Below are 24,251 nucleotides of genomic sequence, written 5' to 3'. Positions count from 1 at the left end.
AGTTCAATAGGAAGACCCAACAAATCTAAATTTGCATAGACATCATAACATAGCTTTAACATATTTAAGCAAAAATTAAGTGAAATAAAAGGAGACATAGACAAAGTCACAGTCATACTGGAAGTTTTAACACACATCTCCCAGTAACTAAAAACAAAAACTCCAGAAAGTCAATAAGGATATATTTAAACAACACTATTAAGCAACTTGACCTAATTGATATTTATAGAACACTATACCCAACAACTGCAGAATACACATTCTTTTCAAATGCATACCAAAGATAGACCATATGCTGGGTCATAAAGCAAGACTCAACAAATTTCTAAGGACTGAAATCACATAGAGTATATTATCTGACCATTAAAAATCAACACAGAAATATAAGTAGGAAATCCCAGAATGTATTAAAATTAAGAAACATACTTCTAAATGACCTGTGGGCCAAAGGGGAAATCACAAAGGAAATTAGAAAATATTTGAACTGAAGAATAATGAAAATAAAACATATCAAAATTTGTGGGGTGCAGCTAAAGCAGTGCCTAGAACGAAATCAATGGCTTCTAATGAATACATTAGAAAAGAGGAATAGTTCAAAATCAATACGCTAAGCTTTCATTTTATGAATACAGAAAATGAAAAGCAACTTAAACACAAATAGAGCAGAAGGAAGGAAATAATAAAGAATGTACTGCAAACAGTGAAATAAAAAGTATATATACAATAAAGAAATCATCACAGATGAAAATCTGTTCTTTAAATAGAGTAATAAAATCTATAATCTCCTGGAAAAAATAATCAATAGAAGAGAGAGAAGACACAAATGACCAATATCAGGAGTTTCAAAATATGATGTCACTACACATTCTACTGATATTAAGAGAACATGATGACAACTTTTTGCCAATAAACTTGACAACATAGACAAATTCTTTGAAAAAATACAATTTACCAAAACTGATATAAAAATATAAAAATACTAATACTCTGACATATGTTAAAGAAATGGAATTCATGGATAAAATTCCATAAAGATCATCCAGGCTCACGTGACTTTCAAGGTAAATTTTTCCAAATATTTAAGGAGAAATAATAATAATCTCTCTCAAACCCTTTCAGAGATTAGAGAAAAGGGGAACACTTAACTACTTGTTTCATGAGGCTAACATAAGTCTGATGCCAAAACCAAAATCCTTTTTGCATGTGGAGTAAAAAATTCTAAATAAAACATTAGTAAATTTAATAGAGATGTAAAAAAAAAAAAATTCATAATGACCAAGTATGGTTTATCCCAGGAATGCAAGGTTCATTTAACATTCTAAAATAATCAATATAATTCTTCACAGTGGCAGAAAAAAAGAAAAAAAATATAATTATCTCAATAAATACAGAAAATGCATTTGATAAAATAAAAGAAGACCCACTCAGGAAAAAGATGCTCAGCATATTAAAATAGAATGGAATTTTATTAATATGACAAAAACTATCTACAAAAAAAACCCAAACCAAAACATCACAGCTTACATATTTGATGGTGAAATATTGAGTACTTTCCCTCTGAGGTACAAATGCAATTCTGTGAAAGAAAGCATGGCTTTTTCAACATATGAGGCTAGAACTGTTGTATATCCATAAGGGAAAAAAACCTCAAACTTGACTCCTACCTTATACCACATATAAAAATTAATTAAAGATAGCTCATAAGTATAAATGTCTAATTAAAATATCAAATTTCTAGAAGAAAACATATAACATCTTCATGACCTTGGATAGACAAAGATTTCTTAAATAGGTTACAAAAGACAGTAACCATAAAAGAATAAAAACATAATTGGACTTAATTGAAATTAAGAACTTTTGGTCAGTATGAGAACTTTAGTATGAGAATGAAGAGGCAGGTCACATACTAGGATAATATTTTCATTATCTATCTATCTATCTATCTATCTATCTATCTATCTATCTATCTATCTATCTATCTATCTATCTGACAAAGGGGTTATATCCAGAAGGTATAAAGAACTCATACAAATAAGACAAAAAAGCACAAACAATTTAAAGAATGGGCAAAAGGCTTGAACAAGTATCACACAAAAGAGAATATCCAATAGCCAATAAGTATATGAGAAGATGGTCAATATAATTATTCATGAGAGGGATGCAAATTAAAACCACAAGATAATATTATACATCCACCAGAAAGTCTAAAATTTGAAAGACTAAAAAAACCAAGTATTGGGAAAGATATGGAGCAGTTGGAACTCTCCTACAATTGCTGGTGGGAGTTTAACTTTAGAACACAATTAAGCAGTATCTTTTAAAGCTAAATTTACTTCTAGTCCCTGACTCAGCAATTGTACTTCAGGTATACGACCAAGAGAAATGAGAATATATGCCCAATAAAGGACACGTGTAGGAATGTTCATAGCAGCTTTATTCATTATAGTCAAAAACTAGAAACAACTTAAATGTCCATCAACAGGAGGATGGATTACTAATCTACTATGTATTCATATAATGGAATACAAAACAATAATTTGAAAAATGGACTACTAGCCCACACAACAACATGGATGAATCCCACAGATATGTTGAGCAAAGGAAGATATCATAAAATTGTTTGATTTCATTTATATTAAATTCAAGAACAGGTCAAATGAATTGATTTTGATAGAAGTCAGAAGAGTGGTTACCCCTGGGGTGGGCGGGTGAAGTGGCAAGAAAGAACTTTCTGAGGTGATGGAAAGGTTTTATATCTTGATCTGGATGATAGTTAATCAGATGTATTCAATTGTAAAAAGTTATTGGGCTGTAATTTGTACACTTTCCTATTTCATTATATCTTTTCCAGACATAATTTAAAAGATGCTAAACTTTAATAATTATAAAATGAAGGGCTTCCCCTGGTGGCACAGTGGTTAAGAATCTGTCTGCCAATGCAGGGGACACGGGTTCAAGCCCTGGTCCAGGAAGATCCCACATGCTGCAGAGCAACGAAGCCCATGCACCACAACTACTGAGCCTGCACTCTAGAGCCTGCGAGCCACAAGTACTGAAGCCCATGTGCCTAAAGCCCGTGCTCCGCAGCAAGAGAAGCCACCGCAATGAGAAGCCTGTGCACTGCAACGAAGAGTAACCCTCGCTTGCTGCAACTACAGAAAGCTCATATGCAGCAACGAAGACCCAACGCAGCCAAAAATAAACAAATTAAAAATAAATAAATAAATTTAAAATAAAATAAAATAACAGTAAAAAAAATAAAATGCAAAAATTTTAATTAGCCACACTTTTGCAATCAGATTGGCAAAGACTGAAGAGTATACATAGACACTTGGGGAAAGTTAGCCTATTGTATACTGTCAAGGGGAGTGTAAAATGGTACACATTTTGAAGGACAATTTGGCAATATACATGAAAATTTTAATATATATACCCTTTGACTCAGCAATTTCACTTTTGCAGTATACCCTAATGAAATATTCACACAAGTACTCAAAGATATATGTGTAAAGATTCACAGAATCATTACGTATAAAAGAAAAAAGTTGGGAAAAAGATATGTCCATCAATAAGGGAATAGTTAAATAAGTTTTAAAAATCCATGAAATATCTTATAGCTATGAAAAAGCTTGAGGTACAACTATATGTTTTAACCTAATAGAAATGAGACTATGAACTGGGTAAACAAAGATGGGAAAGCCCAGGCTCCTAGCCTCCATTCTACCACATATCCAGTCACTTCTACATTCTTTATCTCAGTTTATTTATAAAATGGAGTTAATATTGCTGCTTCTTATCCATCTTACAAGTAAGGGGGAAACATAAGAAGCCCTTTGAAAAGTAGAAAGCATTATAGAAATGCAAAGTATTATTCCTGAAAAACATTCTTTTATTAACAAAAACTTTGTTTTTCTTAAATCACTACTCAGTCCAGATTTCTTTTCTCTATCATATATTTAAACCAGTGTTTCAAAATGTGGGCAGCAGACAAATCTCCATCAAAATGGATGTGGAGAAGTTACTAAAAATCCTGAGTCCAGTCCCAAACCTACCAAAATTTTGGAACCCCTGACTTAATGGAAATAGGCATTAAGTCAACAGTTGCCCTTTCATTGAGAAGAGTCTGGGCTGAATCCCATTAATGGTAGCAGGCCATCAGGTCTGGCTTTGATCTGTCTTGCCTTATGGTTTGCCCTCACTGCAGGAGTCAAATGGGCTGGTAAAGTAGTACAAATGGTGCCCCCATTTACTCAACCCCAATAGAAGCCAAAGAACATTCAATGAAAAGAACAATGTGATTGCCACTTTGTAGACAAACATGAACCCAGCTTAGCTTTAAGGACTGTAGCTGTTGGAAAACACCATCTCCTGGGCAGCTGCTTTGGCTACTGTCCCCAATTAACTTAGCAGAGTCTCAAAAATAGAAGGCAGCCTCTGTTCTGTTATATAATAAACAGTTCTTTATTTGAAATGACAATATTTACTTTTCCTATAGTGAACTCTAGCAGCCTACTAGGCAGTGGGCAAACAGTAGAAATGCCTAAAATGGAAACTTGAGAAAGCAGTTTAGCTAGTATAGTTTACTCTAACTTTCTACCTGACCAACAAGTAATTGGAAGATCCTCTCCATGTTTCTCTCATATGGATCATGGATTCCATGTGACTTTGTTACCACCATGCATATCTTTCTTGTTTTGTTGAGTCTTGAAACATGCAAAACAGATGTGATGTAGTGAGTTCTTCAATACTCAAGTGTTTAAGCAGAGGTGAGGGTTGTCCATCAAGAATGTTTTTGGAGGGATTCTACTTAGTGTGGCAGGTTTATCCAGTGACTTCTTGGCCTTTCCCAACAGCAAAGAGTCTGGTGACTATGTTTCCATATCTCTAAAGGGAGAAAATAATAAACTGTGATTATTAACCATCTTGGGTATTTAATCTCCCTCTCATAAGCGAGAAGCTGTGATTTATGTGATTGTGTTCTTTATTGTAAAAACCCTTCGTATACCTTTTTAAGCAACAAATGACCATTATTTGCAGTGTAGACACTTTTAACTTCCTCTTAGATTTTATTTTCCATTCCTTTTATCATATTGTGGCAATGCTCCAGAACATCTCCATTTCTTGCAAATCTTCAGGGAGAGGGGCTCAATTGGGTTACACTATTCTAAAGGGGTCATGCACATTGAGAAATGTTTAAAAAACCTTTTGGTTTCTAAGGTGGTACTCAGGAGGCAATACTGTTCTTTGGCCAATGAGATTTGTTTAATTTTTGTGGCTGGTGCTTGGATTGTCTTCAGAGATTTTTCTTTCTTGTCTCATTCTCCTTGTCTGATGTCACTTCCCTGCTAATGCATTCAGCAGAAGCAATCACTGGAAGAGGACAAACTATTTCCTATTTTTTATCTAGTTATTAGCTAGAAACATTTTAATTCCTACAAAATCCTTCAGAAACCCAAAGATCCCACCCCCCGCAAGTAAAAAACCTAATCTAAAAATTCTCTTTCAAAATCATACAAAGGAGGGACTTCCCTGGTGGTCCAGTGGTTAAGACTCCGTGCTCCCAATGCAGGGGGCCTGGGTTCGATCCCTGGCCAGGGAACTAGATCCCCCATGCCAAACTAAGAGCCTGCATGCCACAACTAAAAGGTCCTGCATGCCGCAACTAAAGATTCCACATGCCGCAACTAAGACCCGGCACAGCCAAATAAATAAATAAATATATTTTTAAAAATCATACAAAATAGGGGCTTCCCTGGTGGCGCAGTGGTTGAGAATCTGCCTGCCAATGCAGTGGACACGGGTTTGAGCCCTGGTCTGGGAAGATCCCTCATGCCGCGGAGCAGCTGGGCCTGTGAGCCACAATTACTGAGCCTGCACGTCTGGAGCCTGTGCTCCGCAACAAGAGACGCCGCGATAGTCAGAGGCCCGCGCACCGCGATGAAGAGTGGCCCCCGCTTGCCACAACTAGAGAAAGCCCTCGCACAGAAATGAAGACCCAACACAGCCAAAAAAAAAAAAAAGAAAATCATACAAAATAAATTTCTGGTTAGGTCAAAATTTGGAGTTTAAATTTTATTCCTGCTGATAGGACATTCCTTTTTTATGTTCCTACACCAGGCAGAGTGATTGTTTACTCTCAAAGAATAGCCCACTAACCAGTTGCATTAAAATTACTTGAGGTGCCTGTTAAAATGCAGATTCCAGGATCCCACTTTAAACCTAGGGAATCAAAAATTCTGGGGGTTGGGCCACGGTATTTTTACAAGTGCCTCAGGTCATTTGCATGCCCACTAAACTTTGTGATAACACTACCCTTAAGACAAGCCAAATCCTTAATTTTCTGGAATTTCTAGTATTTCTTCTCCTAAATAAGCCAAAGAAAGAATTGTAAGCATTGAAAATACAGGCCAAATCTTGTCATAGAATATGTATTCTATTGTAACCCTGTTTATGAACACTTAATAGCTTCTCTGTGGAACAGTTAAGCTGTAGTAATTACCTCACAGTTCTGTAATCTGTATGTCTCCTCCCACATGACATTTGCACCAAGACTATGGCTTATTTCTAGACAGGATGGAAGAACTACCAGACCTGTGTGGACTGTGCCACTTCATGTTACATTTTCTTTTTCTTAGTGATTTAAAGACATTTATGAAATTTCTCACAAATCTTGAACCTGAATTATAGAGTCTAACTTAAGGAGGATAAAATTTTACAAGGACTCACTAAATCAGAATCATTTGAATCTGATCTCTTTATGGAAAATTGCTTTTTAGATAAACTGGAAAGGAGCTGGGATTCAAAGCTCTTTTTTAAATTGAAGTGTAGTTGATTTACAATATTATATTAGTTTCAGGTGTAAAACATAGTGATTCAATATTTTTATAAATTATACTCCATTTAAAGTTATTACAAAATAATGACTATATTTCTCTGTGCTGTACAATATATCCTTATTGCTTATTTATTGGGAGTCATAGTTCTTATCCCCAAACTGCCTCTGAATTATAATTCTGTGTGCAAATTGTACAACCTCTCTGCCATATTTTTGTAATAGGAATAATCTCTCTTTGCAATAAGAATAATACTGAGAAGTTGAGAAAGTTCTGAGAAGATGCATGAGATTGTAAAATGTTAAAGGTTTCTGAGTGAAGGATCCTATAAAAAGTGTAAATTATTAGTATTCCTTTTATGGGCCTTTAATGAGTTATTGACCTGTCAATGATGAATCTGCCTCTTGAAATAAATATTTCACTTCTTGTTTTTTAGGCTTACTGGAGTAACACAATCTGCCCTTAAATTTTCCTGGAGTATTTTTGGGAGCTTTAAAATTTAGTCAAAAACAAAAAAAAGCAACAATACCTCTCTCCCAAACACATATGCACTTCCTGAGACTACAGCGTGCATCTTTATCTTGACTTACTAATGACTAGATCGATTGAACTTAAACAATTTGTGTCCTCAAAGCCTCAAATGCTTTGGGTTAGCTAAAGTATCACAAGGTCTACTAGCTTATTAGCAGTAAATGCTAATGTAGGAAAGTGATTAGAAATAAATTATTTGGGCTTCTCTGGTGGCGCAGTGGTTGAGAATCTGTCTGCTAATGCAGGGGACACGGGTTCGAGCCCTGGTCTGGGAAGATCCCACATGCCGCGGAGCAACTAGGCCCGTGAGCCACAGCTACTGGGCCTGTGCGTCTGGATCCTGTGCTCCGCAACAAGAGAGGCCGCGACAGTGAGAGGCCTGCGCACCGCGATGAAGAGTGGCCCCCGCTTGCCGCAACTGGAGAAAGCCCTCGCACAGAAACAAAGACCCAGCACAGCCAAAAATAAATAAATAAATAAAGATTAATTAATTACCAAAAAAAAGAAATAAATTATTTCCTTGATGTCACTCTTGGTTGTGAAATTATTCTGCCCACCTATAGTTTCAGTTGTTATCATGCAGACTGGTCTTTTAAATTTTTGCTCATCCAAAATTAAGGACTTTTGAAAATCTAACTAGAGACAAAGCAAAAGCAACACATATCTGCATATCACAATCATTAAATTCCTTAGTAATGAGGAACGCCTAGTTGGCTCAAGAGGGTATTTGAAGATTGTTTCAGTGTTTTCAATTTGCAAAGTAGGAGAAGGAATCTTAAAAGATCATTGAGTCTACTGGTTGAAGCTGATCACACTTAGTTGTCTTACTTAGTAAAGCTTATCTTATAAATACAAAATATGTCACTTTTATGTAGAAGAAAAAACTGGAAAAAAAAAAAAAAACAACCACCAAAATCTGGGATGTATAAACAGATAAAATGGGTTGGCAGACATAAAGAAAAGTGAGGGACTTCCCTGGTGGCAGAGTGGTTAGGAATCCGCCTGCCAATGCAGGAGACACGGGTTTGATCCCTGGTCTGGGAAGATCCCACATGCCGTGGAGCAACTGGGCCCGTGTGCCACAACTACTGAGCCTGCACTCTACAGCCTGCGAGCCACAACTACTGAGCCCGTGTGCCACAACTACTGCAGCCTACGCACCTAGAGCCTGTGCTCTGCAAAGAGAAGACACTGCAATGAGAAGCACGCACACCACAATGAACAGTAACCCCTGCTCACCACAACTAGAGAAAGCCCGCGCACAGCAATGAAGACCCAATGCAGCCAAAAATAAATAAATAAAATAAAATAATTTTTTTTTTTAAAAGTGAGGAATACATGAAATGGTGTGCTGAGGCTGCTCTTCTTGGATAGTAGGTCCAGAAGGTAAAAAACTTTCTGGAACTGAATAAATGACAAATTACTATTGAGAAGTTACTTGCAGAGTGACATGAAAGAAAAATGTTTATATCCATGTTGACAGTGACAACGAGATCTGGGTATAGTTCAGTGGCTTGGGTTTGATTGACATCACTTCTTGAACAAATTTGAGGATTAAACATTCACAAATGTTCCTAATATTTTTTGAACAACGAAGTGAGATATTAGCACTTTTTTTTCAGTGTTGTATCTACCATTATAGCATCTGTCAGCCTTAACTTTAAACCTTATAGAAGAATCAGCATATTCTGATTTGAGAGTTTCCCCCACATGGTAAAAATAAAATGTGAAATTTCAGTAAATGGCATGAAAAATTTTCGTAGTACCAGGAAGTTTTCAGAAACTAGAGCTTTTACATAATATGGAAGTTTTAATGTTTTGAAGGTTCAGTAAATTATGTAGTGTACAAAAGTGAAGTCTAAATTACCCACTCAGAAGGGTAACCCTAGAGCCCACATGTCTGGATCCATGTATGCAGATGGACAGATACACTTCATTTCTCCTGGGAAGTTGAGTTCTAAAAAGCTATCACTCAGAACAGACGGTTTTATGATTGCATGAAAAAAGGAAAGATGACAAAGTTGCTATAAAAATGAAAGGCCTTTTGGTGTATTAACAGCTGAAAACATTACAGCTTAAATGAAGATGTGAAAAAAACTCAGCTTAAAACTGCAAATTAAAAAAAAAAACTTATGCAGGTTTGAAGCATATGGACACCCACCCAGTTTGCAAAGAGGGCAATGGGAGGCCCAGACTTTAGCTTATTAAAGATGACCTTTCCCCTCTCTAAAATTTCAAAGCTGACGTTTCAAGTGCTGAGCAGACTGTGTGCCATATGTAACATGACCTCAGCCCCACTCTGCCCGAGCACTGATGGCATCACTAATGAGAGGTGAAAGGTCCTTTTCTTGCAGCTTTTTCAGAAACCCACCAACTCTTGCCTGTGAAGTAAGGCTCCTCCCTCCCCTCACCCCTTGATTTCAGGAGAACTGCATTTAATACACAGCCTCAAAACACTTTTATTACCGGTCGATTTCCTTATAGCCACAGCCAAATGGCAGGATGTACAATCACATGCAGAAGAAAATATTTATTTTGACTCACAAGGCAAAGGGATTAAGAGAACGTTGTATTAACCTTGCCTTTCATCTATGTTTTAAAGGGAAATTCTCCAGAGGCGTCAGTTGAAGTTCTATTTTTTTTTTTTTATAAAGAGTATCAAAGACTTTTAGGAGACCAGGTGTGTGTTTATCTGAGGGGAGGAGAGAAAGGGAAGAAACTATACTGGGGGGAAAGGCAGCTTTCACAAAACTGCTTCAGAGACTGAAAAAGACGTACTTTCAGGAAACTGTTACAGGCATTCCTACCAGCCAGCTCTCTGCTCCCCCCACCCAGCCCCCCACCCCCGCCTTTTTCCCCCTTGCTGCTTCGAAACAAAATAGCTTCTTTCCAAGCAGGTTGTTATATTCATGGCATGGTCAATTTCCGTTTGCCAAGAAAATATTTAGGCTGATCAAAGAAATTAGAAAATCGGATGAATAGAAACAGACGTTCCCACAAGAGAAGCGTTTCTCAATGTGAAGAGAGGCAGGCGGATTGCAGCCCACCCAGTTACTCCTAGGAAATAGCTCTCTTGCTAAAGGCAGAACTACAGGGACACCTGGATTCTACTGGAAGGGCTATGGAAGAGTCACGACTCCCCAGGAAATTCACATGGGGACTGGAACTTGGGACTCTCCGGCGGATGATCGGTTCTGGTATCTATGAGCAAACCTGGAGGGCCTTTAATTACGTTCATTAATACAGAGGGACCTTTCAAAACATGAGATCCTTTTGTTTTGCTTTGACTTGTTCATAATGAGCATGGAGAGACAAGAACACATTATCCTTTGCAAACGATAGAGGAGTTTCTCCCGAATTAATATAAATTCAGTTTTTAGATTTGTGGGTTTGGGTGGGGAACGGTTGATAGTAATTGTCCTCGGGACCCTTTGGTCTCCAAGTGTGCACCCGGGCCAATCGATGACAGTAAATAAGAGGGTCTTCTACCTCTTCCTTGTTCCTGGGCAAGGCGCAGCCAAATCAGGTGAGGCCACTTGCTGCGGCGCTTCGATGGGAAGGATTGGTTGCCGTTGCGGTTTCCTTCCGCAGGACTCTGGAAACCGAAAAGTGGGCTCCGCTCGGGCAAAGGAGATCCGGATTCTCCTCTACCCCTTGCTCGCCTTGGGCACATTGGGGCACCGCAATCGCCAGTGAAGCGTCGCAGACCTTATCCCGACGCCTCCAGTTTTCCAAAGGAGAAAGCGAGGGAGGGATGGCTCTGAAGGAAGGCAACTGTGGGGCGCCCTTTAGGGCCAAAGAAGACTCCCTTCCTGCGAGTTCCGCTTGGGGCAACGCGGCGCTACTAGGGCCGCAGCTGGAGAAGCTGTTGCCAGGCTGTGGGCTGAGAATCCGCTATGCCACCCTTGCCCCTCCCCGCCGCGCGTCCCTCACCCCCGGGGCTCGGCCGGGCAGATTTTCTTTTCCTTTCTTTTCTTTTCTTTCTTTTTTTGTTTTGTTTCGGTTCCTGCCGGCCAGGCATCCTTTGCCAGGAAGACAGCGCCCTCTCTCTCCTCCCGCCGTGCCCGCCGCCGGCCTGCACCCTCTCCCAGCTTTGCTGACCTCCCCTCGCCTCCTTCTCGCCCCCGCCCTCCTCGGCCCTGTCCCCTCCTTCCTTACGCCCCTACGCCTCTCGGCCCCCAGAACCACCCAGGGGAACAACCCGAGAGAATGGCGGGCTCCGAAGCCTTCTCAAGTCTGGGCCACTGGGCCGGCTCGGCCCGAGCGCCCAACCTCTGGCTGTAGAACTGGGCGGAGCCGTCCCCGGCGCAGACGCGGCACCCGAGAGCTCGAACGCGGCCCCGGGGAGGGGTTCCTGGCGCGGGCGGCGGGGCGTGGGTTCGCCCGGCTCTCGCAGGCTGGGCACAGCGGGCCGGCGGGCGGGGCCCCGAGTACGCTGCGCGGCGAGCTCTCCCTCGCGCCGGCGCACACCTGGCAGAGCAGCTTATCGGGGACCCCAGAATGCGCCAGCGAGGCGTTGACGCGGGCCTGCAAGCGGGGTGATGGGTGGGGGTGGCGGGTGAACTTGAGTAGAGGTAAGGAAAACTCCTACAGCCTTGCTCCAAGCCCTAAAAGCGCCCCTCGCGGCCCGCCGGCTGCCTGGAAGCCTCACCCTGCCGGCTTCCAGCAGGGCTGCGCCAAGTACAGCAACGATGTTGGAAATGGTTGCAAAATCCAAGCCCAGACGGGTGGGCGAGACGCGCGGAGGGGCATGCGTGAGTGGGCACCCTCCACCCCGTATTTCATTCTCCACAGCCCAGAGGACTGCTGCTTCAGACAAATGCCGCGTGGCCCATTAGGGAACAGAGGCAGTCAAGCTTCTGTCCGCGAAAACCTGGATTCTTTAGCGCCCAAACAATGTTCTCGTATGGGAATGCAGAAACATTTTCCATGGCGTGGATTTGCACCGACATAGAGGCCTGAAATGCTCCCCTTCCCCTCCTAACCGTTCCCGGCGCCCGGGAGCCACAGGGGGAGTTCGCCTCAAGCTCACCCGGCTGCAGAGCGCAGGCGGCTCCCAGAAATGCACTAATTGAGTCACAAACCACCGGCTGCCCCTAACAAAGCGAACCGTCTCGGCAGCTCAGCGCCCAATTTGTCCGCAGCACTTTCTTCCGCAATTCAGAAGCATTATCTTGTTTTTAAAAGTATCGCTGCAGAAACGTGGCAATTATCCTAGGCTCAGGTTACGCTAAATGGCTTTAGGCTGAGAAATGGAAGAATATAAATGCCGCGAAGGTGGTGATCGGTTTTCTGCCGGGCCTGGACAGGGGTAGGGAGGCGAGCGAGAAGATTTCGGCCAGGGAGAGGGAGGTACGGCGCAAGTTCCCACTCTTGGTTCTCTTTCCCAATGGCACCAACCAGAAAGAAGTGTTGGGCCTTTATCCCTAGAGGTTAAGGATTCAGAGCGATGATCTCCTTCAGAGATCTGGAGAGAAGGGGTCATATCCGGGCAAGACAGGGCCAAGCTTCTGGCCTCGGCTTTGGGTCAGGAACAGGTTGGGAGCTTCAGGCATTGTTGGGATAAGGAAGGGAAGAGAGGTCAAGGGTCAGAGGGAGAGATGAGGAAGAATCCAGTTTCGGGACAACTACACTAAAATTGGAGAGGGAGAATGGCACTGGGAGAAAACAGCCATGAGGAAAGAGGAGCCGGCCCTGATGACTGGGGAGAGGCGTTCACTCCTGAGCGAGGGGCAGGCCTGGCCCGGGAGCCCGGGCGGACGCTGTAGGGTGGGAACCCTGGAGAACTGGAGAGGCCCAGAGACCACGAGGCGTCTCCGCACCAGGGGAACAAACAAACAAAACAAACAAACACAGAAAACCTCTAAGAATCTTCATCTCGGTCCACCAGGGTGAGTTTGGGCCTGGAAAATGGGGAGAAAAGAAAAGAGAGAGTAGCAAAAGGCGTTGGGGTGCCGGCTCCCGGCGGGCAGACGCCTTGCTCGCCGCAGCCGCCCAGCCTGTAGTGGTAGCCACGCTGTGCGCGTGTCTCTTTCCCCTTCTGCTCAAACCAGCCCCCACATCTTGAAGTAATCAGCAGCCGAGAAGGGACTCGTCCCCCTGGCATCTCAGGTTAAAGAAGGAGGTCCAGGAAAATGTGGTAGAGCCATTACAAGAAACCCGAGCCGCAGTCATCAGGGACTCCAATTGCCATCGCATTAGGATTGATTAGAGACCAGCAGTACCGTAATGACCCGGAAAGAGGGGCAGCCGGGGATTATTAATATCAGAATGTGGCGGAGAGGGGAGGTGGGTGAAGGGAAGGAGGGAAGAGCAAAGTGAGGAGGGAAAAGTTTTAAGTTACTAGGATTTATATATAAGTTCCGGCTTACCTGAGGAAACCAGATAGTCAGTGAATCACGCAAACAATAAATCTAATTCCATCTAAAATTTCACGAAGCCTGATTATTTGGGGGGGGGGGAATCAATGTGAAAATCAGGCCAACATCTAGTTTTTATAAACACGTGTTTTTATAAACTTATTTTAAGAATCTAAGTGAAGAGAGATGGGGAGGAGTTCTGCATGTTCACTTTCCTTACCAGTGGGTCCCTAAAAAAAGACTTAAGGAGGGCATTTTTGAGTCATTTTGGGTCTTCTCTCAAGGGCTATGGGGCAATGGAGTGGACATTTTCGCAGAGTCTGCAGAGGAATAATAGACCAAATTTTAATTGAAACAGTGATAACTGGGTAGCGATTTTTGTTTTTTGTTTTGTTTGAGACAGGAACGATCAGGATCCCTAAGAGATGTAGAGAAGAGAGTGGTTTGTCTCCTTCCTCGGACTATGAGCCAAAACAAATCAGCCCCTGATGGTCTGGGCTGAAACGCAGCTCACTGGATAATTAACTCCATCTTTCCAGTCCACCCTAACTGTTTATTTAGTGTCACCCTGCATTACCATCACTAGCACTTTCCTCTGAACAGGAGGAGCTGCAGGCTTTCACCTCCCCAAAGGAAATTCTTCTTAGCTTAGACAGATGCAGTATACAGGATGTACATTAGCTGACAAAACAGTTGATTGGAAATTCAATGGAAGATAAGAACTCTTGCCCTAAGTTAATATTAATAAAGCAAAGGAGGCAAGAGTGTCTTAGGTTCTTAAGAACAGATTCTTAGAACGCTCTCCTTCACTTTCCAGAAAGGTGCTTGGCATCTACCTAATGTTGAGTGGTGTCTTCTGACTCAAATCTGGCGGTTGGCAAGTCTCTGGGCCTGAGCCTTCGCAGAGCGCAGCTTAAATCTGCCCTTTTTCCCCCAGGTGGCCAGCCCACCTTCCTCAGTCCTCCATGGGTGCCCCCCACCTTTTTAACCACACCACCACTCAGTGTGGCGGGTCCCCACCAGCTGAGCCAGACGCCCCTGCCCGGACTTCAGAGTCTACTCGCCCTGCGCTGCCTGGGTGCCCGATATCAGCACAGCACGCTCTGTGAGACCTCACAGCTCCTGGGGAAGCAGGCGCAGGCGCCAAGAGTCGTGAGGAAGGGAGAGGAACGAGAGAGAGAGAAGGAGGAAAGAAAAAGAGAATAGAGGGATCCAGGTAGAGAGGAGAGGGTGTGGTGAGAGAGAGAGAGAGAGAGAGAGGGAGAAACGCGGAGAAGAATGAGAATGAGGCAGCGAGGGAACGAAAGGGACAGAGGGTGAGATGGAGATAAGAGAGAATAAAAGAGAGAATGAAGGAATCAGAGGTTCACACACACAGAATGAATGAGCTTCCTCTTTCAGATTGAAAAGAGAGGATGAGGTAGAAAGAGACACAGAGAGAGACCAGACCTGGGGACACACACAGAGGGAGAGGATAACCTCTCCAAACACACACACTCCAGCACTGTCCCCGTCCAATCTGAGTTCCCTCGCGGCGGTGTGTCTCAGCCTTTCTCTCTCCTCTCTCTTCCTTCCCCGACCCCGGAACAATGTGGAGACTGTATTTTCAGGAGCCGCGCGGGGCGGTACGGTTTTTAGCAGCAAGCTGGGCTCGCAGCCCGCTCTGTTTGTCCAGGTGTGGGCAGGGGGCGGCAGTCTCCCGGCGTCTTGGGCTGCCGCTGCGTTTTCGCACCAAGGAAGCGGGAGGCTCTGCTCGCATGCTTCCCGCTTCCAGGAGAAAACTCCCTCCCTCCCTCCATACATAAATATATTAGGGGAACAGACAAATCTTCATTGTTCAGAAATAAGCCAGGGAGGCCGGCCGGCTCCCCTTGGCCCGGCCAAGCGAGGCTGGAAGGAAGGGAGGGAGAGAGAGGCGGGGGCCGCGCGGATCCGGTGTCACGTTGCAGATTCCCACTAAAGATAACGAAACGTGATCTATTTTTCAGAACAGCAAGTGGATGGGAAAGAACCTTGACAACACAAAACTCATTTACTAATGGACTGGTTTTGGGTTTCTCTCCTTTGGGTCCGCACATCGCCCTGCCTGAGCCCTCGGCCTATTCAGAGCTCGTGGGGAGCAGCGTCCCCCAGGAGGCAGGTGGGCGGCTGCTCGGGTGCCGCGCCGCCATCGGAGCCCGGGATCCCGAGGGTCGAGGGCACCTGGAGTTTCCGACCAAGTAGAGGAAAAAGATGGACGTTGTCACTTCAGCCAGGATTTGGGGAGTCTTCTCACTGCCCCAGAGCGACGACGCTAATTTATTGAAGAGACACCTCCCGAAGCCCTTCCCTTCCAAATATCTGTAGGTAGAGTAGAATCCCCGCTGTCGCTCTTAATGGCAAAGGAATTCCAAGAAAGCCGGCCGGGAGCCTCAAAGCATCTCGCTCCAAGCCAGAAGGGAAACAAGTGAGTCCCAGCCAGAGGTTTTTGAACCAAGGCCTTATGTCAACCTGACCGAGAAACCCCAGCACCAACTGGTGCCTCTGCATTGACATTTCCATAGACCAGTTGTGCGCACCCGGCCGTTACCTGCACGGAAGGAGGCACAGGAGAGCAGAAACCTGGTGTTGGGAGCTCCTTTCCAGCCGCGTTACCCTCGGGAGCCGCGAAGCGGCGAGGGCAGCAGCTAGAGTTGCTCGTTGCCTTTAAATCTCCGCCGCATCTCTGTTTTCTTGTGATTTGCATTGACAGCAAAAGGTTTTAAGTTACTAGAACAACTCAAACCTTTCTGTGTGCGATTTAAAATGGATCATTTGGTTTATGTGGTTTGTAAATTCATGTCATTTTACCTCTTTTAGTGGTTTTCAGTGAAAGGTTCCATTTTGGGAAACCTTATATATCTGAGCCAATAATTAACATTTATAACGATTGGTTCCCCTAACCGAGGGATTGAAATAGCAGGTAGGCTGGTTGGTACAAAGCGAAAGGCACTTTTCCTTTCTAGTCACGCGATCTACTGGATTGAACGCTAGAAGAAAGGCTGGCGGGCCCGGGCACGGCCTCCAAGGACGAGCACCACATCACATCAACCCCGGTGCCCGCAATCGCGGCATCCACACGGTCGTCTTCCCAGTTGTCGCCAACGTCTAGTGCGTCTTGATTCCTTTTGAAGAGAGATGAAAAGAAGTGGGCAGGGAGGTCTGGAGGAAGCCGGAAAAAAGGTGGTCATATTGGTGTCTAATTGTCATCTCTCTGCTCCCTGTAAATCAATACCTGCCCTTATTTGTCCAAGCTGTGCCTCATTTCCTTATACAAAATTGTTAATTATAAAGTACACCCCATACTCAATTTACCGTTTGTCTTTTAAGAGACTTGGTTGTACTTACAGACTCCCGCCCATCCCCCCCATTCCTCTAACACACACACACATTGTAATTCTCGCTCCAGACTTTAGGGCATTAACTGATTTTTTAGAGCCGAGTTTAAGCCTCCGTTCCAGTCCTCACACAGCTGCCATGTCAATAAGGACTGTTCCAAGCAGAGACGTTCCTTCTGGCAGGACACTGCAGCTCCTCAAGACTTCATCTGAAACATCATGAGCACTAAAATAAGACCGCCGGGGAAAATTACCAGACACATGGGCATGGGCTCAGCTTTGCCAGGTTTCCAGTTTAGAAAGTAAGTCATTGGGCACACAGTGTGGTAGGGGCTCTTTTGAAATAATATGCACCCATTAAATGCATTTAAAAATAATCCCAAACATATTGAAATATCAGCATCTATTTCCAAGGTCTAATTGCATGGGATACTGCAGGGTTTCAAAGATGCAAAAAGCATTGTTTGGGAGTTCAGCGTAGAAGCAGCTTCATGTCTACTCGGAGCCTCCTGAGAGACAGCTAGGGAGTGGAAACCCTTCATGAGTTTAAGATGTACATTGCAGGGTGAATTGGACTGGGTGCATTATTTTAAAACCATATAAATAATACAAGGGGAAACAGACACAGTGCTTCTCCTTCTTCCACTCCCACTTATGTCTCAATATGTAAATGGTTCTGCGATGCTGGGCTCTTGCTGATGGAATCAAAACATACTTAAAGAAGACAAGCAAGTTTAAAGAACCTAGAGTTTGCTCCTTGCATTCACTAAGAGGAGACATTTAAATCAAAAGCATTTTTGAAGTGTACTTAAAATTCTGTTTTGTACTTATCTAATCAGAGATAAGTATAGTCATAAAGTCACTCTCCTTCCACCGTTTCGCTCCCCTTATCTCCACGCATTGTTCTTATCTCCTGCCAGTCTCAGCTCTGACAATAGATTATCTTTGTTTAGAGACGCTAATTGTTTTCAAAATCTTTTTAATAATTGCTTTGGAACAAGGTGTGCAAATGAGGCTTAAGATAATTACAGCTTCATTTGTTTGTGTAGTTTTAATAAGCATTCTCCACACATACACAAAATAACAGATGATAGGACTGAAACTGCAAGACATCTCTCATTCCCTGGCAGTAAAATAGGCCAGCATTGCAATCTACACACACACACACACACACACACACACACACACACACACACACCTCTTTATTTAATCTTCTTGGAGCCGCTGTCGTTCTCGCTTTGAGGGCAGTGTCCCTCTCAGAACAGGGCAAGGATTATGTTACAACCGGAGGGCTATTGGAGCCGGACACAGTTTTATTTAATTTACACCCCATCCAGCGCCTTTCGCGCGAGGTTCCCAAAGCATTTTTGCTAATAGCAAGTAAATCTTCTCGGCAATCCTCGGTAGCAGAGGTGGCCTTGGAAAATGCAACCGCGCTAATGGGGAAACCGAGTCCAGAAGCCTGCCCACTTAAACCATAGAACATTAAGATACCAAATCACAAATGAACCCTCGGCATCTCTATCTGCTCAGCAACTATGTTCTACACAACTCTTTGCGTGGTCCCAAATACTCGAGGCCTTTTGAGAATGAGGGAAGCGCTATACAGCTGGGAGTATCTGTGCCCTTTGGAGGGCGGTGGGGGCAGGAGGGAAGAGAGGAGGAAATTAGGTTTGGCTCCTGGAGCTGAAGCCAGCCGGGAGAGAAGCCATTCTTCCAGCGGTTGCAGCCCGGAGCACTGGTCTGCTCTTGTATTATTTATCGCGTTCCATAAGCTATTCATCAATCCATTACTTATTCATTCCAACATTAAGGTAATTAAATATGAGCTCACCGGGAGAGGGCAAGTCTGCAAGGGACAGAGACAGAGTATGGAGGGAGAGGAGGCGAATCAGGAGGTCTGGAGTCATTGATTTGTGCAGAGATGTGCGCGGCTGCCCTTAGGTGACACTGCAGAGGGGGCTCACTTTTCAAGGTCTTGACGCGCTCACCCACTCCCACCACCCCCGTCCCCGGTAAGCACCGCTCCCTCCCCTCTCCCCACCTCGCTTCCCACCGCTCGCGGTCCCCCTCCTCCCACCACTCCCTATCCCTCGCTGCACAGCCTCGCCCTCCCCGCGCGGGGCGGCGCGGCCTCGCGGCCCGGCCTGGCGGCGCGCGGGCTGGCCAGCCCCGGATAGGCGCCGCCCGCAGCCAATCAGCGCGCCGGGGACGCTGCGCGCTTTAAGGCAGCTGCGGGGAGAACAGAAACCAAGTTCCCCGGCAACAAGCAGCATCCACCCGGCGGGAGGCCGGAGCCAGCGAGGCCCGAAAAGCTGCGGAGTGAGCCGGACGCTCCTTGTCCAGCGCGCGTCCTACTCCTCCTCCACTAACTCGGCCGCCCGTCCCCAAGCCTCGACTCGCTTTTTAGCCTTCGCAAAGCCTAGGGAGGGGGTTAGGAGCAGCCGCGCCCCCCTCCCTGCGGCTGCCTCCTCCTGCTTTTTCGGCTTTGCTCCCTGCCGCGTGCGCCAGGGCAGTGCGCCCCGGCAGGCCCCAGCCATGTCGATGCTGCCATCGTTCGGCTTCACGCAGGAGCAAGTGGCGTGCGTATGCGAGGTTTTGCAGCAAGGCGGGAACCTGGAGCGCCTGGGCAGGTTCTTGTGGTCGCTGCCCGCCTGCGACCACCTGCACAAGAACGAAAGCGTGCTCAAGGCCAAGGCCGTGGTCGCCTTCCACCGCGGCAACTTCCGCGAGCTCTACAAGATCCTGGAGAGCCACCAGTTCTCGCCTCACAACCACCCCAAGCTGCAACAACTGTGGCTGAAGGCGCACTACGTGGAGGCCGAGAAGTTGCGCGGCCGGCCCCTGGGCGCGGTGGGCAAATATCGGGTGCGCCGAAAATTCCCGTTGCCGCGCACCATCTGGGACGGCGAAGAGACCAGCTACTGCTTCAAGGAGAAGTCGCGGGGCGTGCTGCGGGAGTGGTACGCGCATAACCCCTACCCCTCGCCGCGTGAGAAGCGGGAGCTGGCCGAGGCCACCGGCCTCACCACCACCCAAGTCAGCAACTGGTTTAAGAACCGGAGGCAAAGAGACCGGGCCGCCGAGGCCAAGGAAAGGTACGCGGAGTGATTCCCGCTGATCGGGCGACCCCGGGAAGCCTTCCTGTCCCCGCCGCCCCTTCCCGCCCCCGCAGGCACCAGCCACCGTGTCCACCCAGCCGGCCGGAGCCCTCCGCCGGGCGGCGCCCAGGCTTCCGCGGCACTGCGGCGAAAGTTCGTGAACTCTGAGATCGCTCGCTAGGGGTGGGGCGGGGGGGTTGCTCATCTGATTTGAGCGTCCGCGCGTGGGTTTCCTGGGATGTGAGTGTCGGGAAATGTTGGCGCTAGGTTTGTTTTTCATGCCTCCTTGGCTGGCTGGGGCGAGGAGTGGCGGGTGGAGAGTGAGTTTCTAGATCCGCTTAGAAGGGCAGTATTGATTGGTATCGCGAGGAGAGGGGTTCGCTGGGGGCTGAGGGTCTCGAATCTCTCTCCTCTTGCTCCCCGTGAGGGTGGAGCTGGCCTGAAACTTCTCAGCCTCCACTCCCGCCCCGTCCTTCACTCGCTCTGTCCTGGTAGTCTTCTGGGTGAGAGGTCGCTTCATTGCGCACTAGCTGTACAAAGGGAGGAGTCTTTCAAAAGAAATCCACAGAAAAGAGAGCTTTGGGAGAGTTGGCGCTGCATTTACTCCCTGGCGCCCAGAGCCCAGAAACGATTGCTCCTCGTCGGCTCCCTCGCGCTTGGCCGGGAGCCGCGGCTGGTCAGTCCCGCTGTCCGCGCCGCCCCCCGCCCCCCCTCCCCGGGTGAGGAAGGGGTCTCCAGTCGCAGACTTCTCTCGCCCCGGAGCTCAGAAGGCAATATTTTTTTAACCTGTGTCTGCCCCCGCCCTCCTCACGCCAACACACCCGGCCACCTGGCCCGGCTCCACTCGTTTGCTGTAGAGTTTCCGACCGAGATTCGGAAGAGCGTGTGGGAGGCGGCGGCGGCGGCGGCGGCGGTAGGGAGGAGAGCGCTTCGGGGAGCCGGGCAGTTTGGGGGAAACCTAAGCTCCCGAGTTGGCTGGGTTTCTTTTGTTCGCTTCGGAGCCTGGGGGCCGAAGATGTCGCCGCCTTGTTCCCCTCTGGGCGGAAAAGCAGAGTCTGGATAAATTCAGCTGAAATGGGCTCTCTGGGAGAGAGAGACTGCGAGAGATGGGGAGAGAGTTGGGGAGACAGGCGGGCTCCGCGGTGGGGAGGACGGCCGAGCCCTCTGAAGGCAGAAGCGCCGAGGGCTACAAGACCCTGCAGTTCACCAGCACCGAGCGCCCAGACTGAGATCCCGGTTCATCACACAGGCTCCGGCTGTGCGGGGTCGCGAAGTTCCCCTGTGGGGAATGGGTGCGCTGGTGTGGATGCCCGCAGGGAGTCTGAGAGAGGGCCGTGAGGGACTTCGGGCTGAGCGAGTAACACGGAGACAGGGACAGTACAGTTCCAGGTAGACGTTAGTTTCAAAAAGGCCGTCCTTTAAGCCAGGCCCGAGGGCCCACTCCCTGATGAAATCGGAGAGACTGGCTGCGCTCCCTGTGTTTACTCAGGTCACTGGGCCGCTCTGGACACCACTTCCCATGACCTGTCCTGTGTCTCTGAGACCACAACCTCCGGGCAGGGGCAGGGAAACTCGACGGTTAATTGTTTCCTCAGATGGGAACAGGACAATTGACTTGATTCACCACCAAACATCTGTTTATTGGGTGCTGTTCGTCCCCCGATCATTTTCTTCATCACCAACAATCATTTGTTGGAAGATTTTCAAATTTCGTTACTTCTAAATGTGATACTTGTTGATAGGTATTTTAAAATAACTGCTTGAACAAAAATTTAGAAATAATTTTTGTGTTTCAAATAAGCCCTGCTGATCTGGCTTTCTAAAATCTGGAAGAGGAAATGACCTGGCTCCCCAGGAGCTCTGTCCGTAGCTCCCCATTTCTCAAGTCTCTTCTGCCTCTTCATTTCCCCTAGGACCCTTGGGGATGGGTGAGAGGGCAGAGCTTCTCCATTTGGGTCAATGACTGATTGCACAATGGCCCTTTCCTCCTTCCAGCTCCCCTCCCTCCATCTCACACTTTTTTTTTTTTAACCATATGGTGTTGTCCTCTATTTCTTAGGGAGAACACTGAAAACAATAACTCCTCCTCCAACAAGCAGAATCAACTCTCTCCTCTGGAAGGGGGCAAGCCGCTCATGTCCAGCTCAGAAGAAGAATTCTCACCTCCCCAAAGTCCAGACCAGAACTCGGTCCTTCTGCTGCAGGGCAATATGAGCCACGCCAGGAGCTCAAACTATTCTCTCCCAGGTTTAACCGCCTCTCAGCCCACCCACGGCCTGCAAGCCCACCAGCATCAGCTCCAGGACTCTCTGCTGGGCCCCCTCACCTCCAGTCTGGTGGACTTGGGGTCCTAAGGGGGAGGGATTGGGGCCTCGAAGCAGCGACTAGGGACACTTGTAAATAGAAATCAGGAACATTTTTGCAGCTTGTTTCTGGGGTTCTTTGCGCATAAAGGAATGGTGGACTTTCACAAATATCTTTTTTAAAATTCAAACCCAACAGCGATCTCAAGCTTAGTGCCCTCTTCTCTCCAACTCTTTCCACTTTTGCATTATTTTCCCTCCCAGTGTGGAGATCAGGGAAAAGAAAAAAAAAAAAAAAACCCAAACAAACAAAAACATCCAGTCACCCAGTCTTGGTTCTGGGCAACCCGTGTTCCTGCTTCAGTAGCCTTTCTTTTTTCTTTTTCTTTTTTTTTTTTTCAATCAATGGGAATTACAAATCAACTGGATTTTAATTATCTCATTTTAATTTATTTATTGAAAAATGTTTTGAGAAGAGGAAAAGGAAATGAAAATGAGAGAGAGAGAGAGAGAGGAGATCAAAACAGTGAAAAGATCCTCCAGCCTGGGAGGAACTGGTTGCATTCTTAAGGTGAATAGGAAAAATACGATCTTATAACTTTTTTTTGATGGGGAAAATCAAGTTTACATTTTCATATTTAGTGTTAAACAATTTTATGTAGATTAAAATGAAAGAACAGTATTAGGGGAAAAAACAAGTGCCTAAATGTCTTAATGCTGTCTATGTGAGGCAGTTAGAAATAGAAGTGACCATTAGTAATACAAATACTTTTGTCAAATTTAGTGGGGGTTTTTGGTTGTTGTTTGTTTTCTTGGGTTTTTTTTATGGCAAACTTTAAAAATGTACCAGTGTGAAAAAACACTTTCCTGAATGCCATTACTTCTCATGCCCTTGAAGCTTTCTTATCTGTAGCCTACTCCTGTTAAGGGTTTCTCCTGTTCCTAGTTTCTAGCTTGCAAAAATACGTAACAAATCTAGCAACCTGGTATTTGTTACTAAAACAGCATGTGTTTTCAGGTTTCTTTTCTATTGTACCTAAACCAGTCTAAATTAAAACTTAGTAGAACACCAGGAGTACTGATTTTGTTTCTGAAAGGTGAGTTGTGTATTGCTGTCATTGGGCCCCCACCCCATTTTTTTTAAACGAATAGTTTTCTTGCTTTCTTACTTAATGGTGGTTATGAATTGCAGGGTACTTTGAAGGCCATCCCCTGAACCAGGAGTGGTGACTGAGTTAATTATATGACAGAAAAAGAGTGAATTTAGCTTTGGGGTATTTATTTATTTTTTTATTATTTAGAGATGCAGTTTTGTTTACCACTAGCTCTTCTCCACATCATTCGTATGTTAGCTCTTTTGTATTATTAACAAATTTATGACAAGACTGTGAAAGTAAAATAATTTATCTGCTTGGGGGAAAAAAAAAGGGAACTTGTACAAGGATAGCAACATTGTGAATTACTCTGTACAAATAGAAAGCAGACCAACAGGACAGGAGTTCTTTGCGGTGCTGCCTGATAGTGTCCAGAAAAACCCCAGTAATCATGTAGGCTCCAAATTATTTTTGCCTGGGGCAAAAATGATGTATCTTTGTATTTAGCTTTTAAAATTAGTGAAACAAATGGCATTATTTATTAAAATTCTACTCAGGATAACAGGATTGGCTTGCTTGTGCTTTGTAAAATATTACTCCCCAGAGGAAGTCTATTTTCTGACATGACAGTTTCATAATTTTGATTTTTCTCCATCTGTGTCACCATTAATATA

The 24,251-nt window shown here is 45.5% G+C and overlaps 1 protein-coding gene across 1 annotated transcript; it reads left to right on the top strand.

Moving 5' to 3' along the window:
• Nucleotides 1-19,326: 19,326 nt before the first annotated feature.
• SIX1 (SIX homeobox 1) lies at nt 19,327-23,948 on the top strand. Its single transcript, XM_036844875.1, has 2 exons — nt 19,327-20,177; nt 22,240-23,948. The coding sequence occupies exons 1-2, from the start codon at nt 19,618-19,620 to the stop codon at nt 22,532-22,534; spliced, it is 855 nt and encodes a 284-aa protein (XP_036700770.1). The 5' UTR covers nt 19,327-19,617; the 3' UTR covers nt 22,535-23,948.
• Nucleotides 23,949-24,251: the final 303 nt, after the last annotated feature.

Source organism: Balaenoptera musculus, chromosome 2 (assembly GCF_009873245.2).
Source record: "Balaenoptera musculus isolate JJ_BM4_2016_0621 chromosome 2, mBalMus1.pri.v3, whole genome shotgun sequence".
Taxonomy (NCBI): domain Eukaryota; kingdom Metazoa; phylum Chordata; class Mammalia; order Artiodactyla; family Balaenopteridae; genus Balaenoptera; species Balaenoptera musculus.
This window is presented reverse-complemented; position numbering and strand designations above follow the sequence as displayed.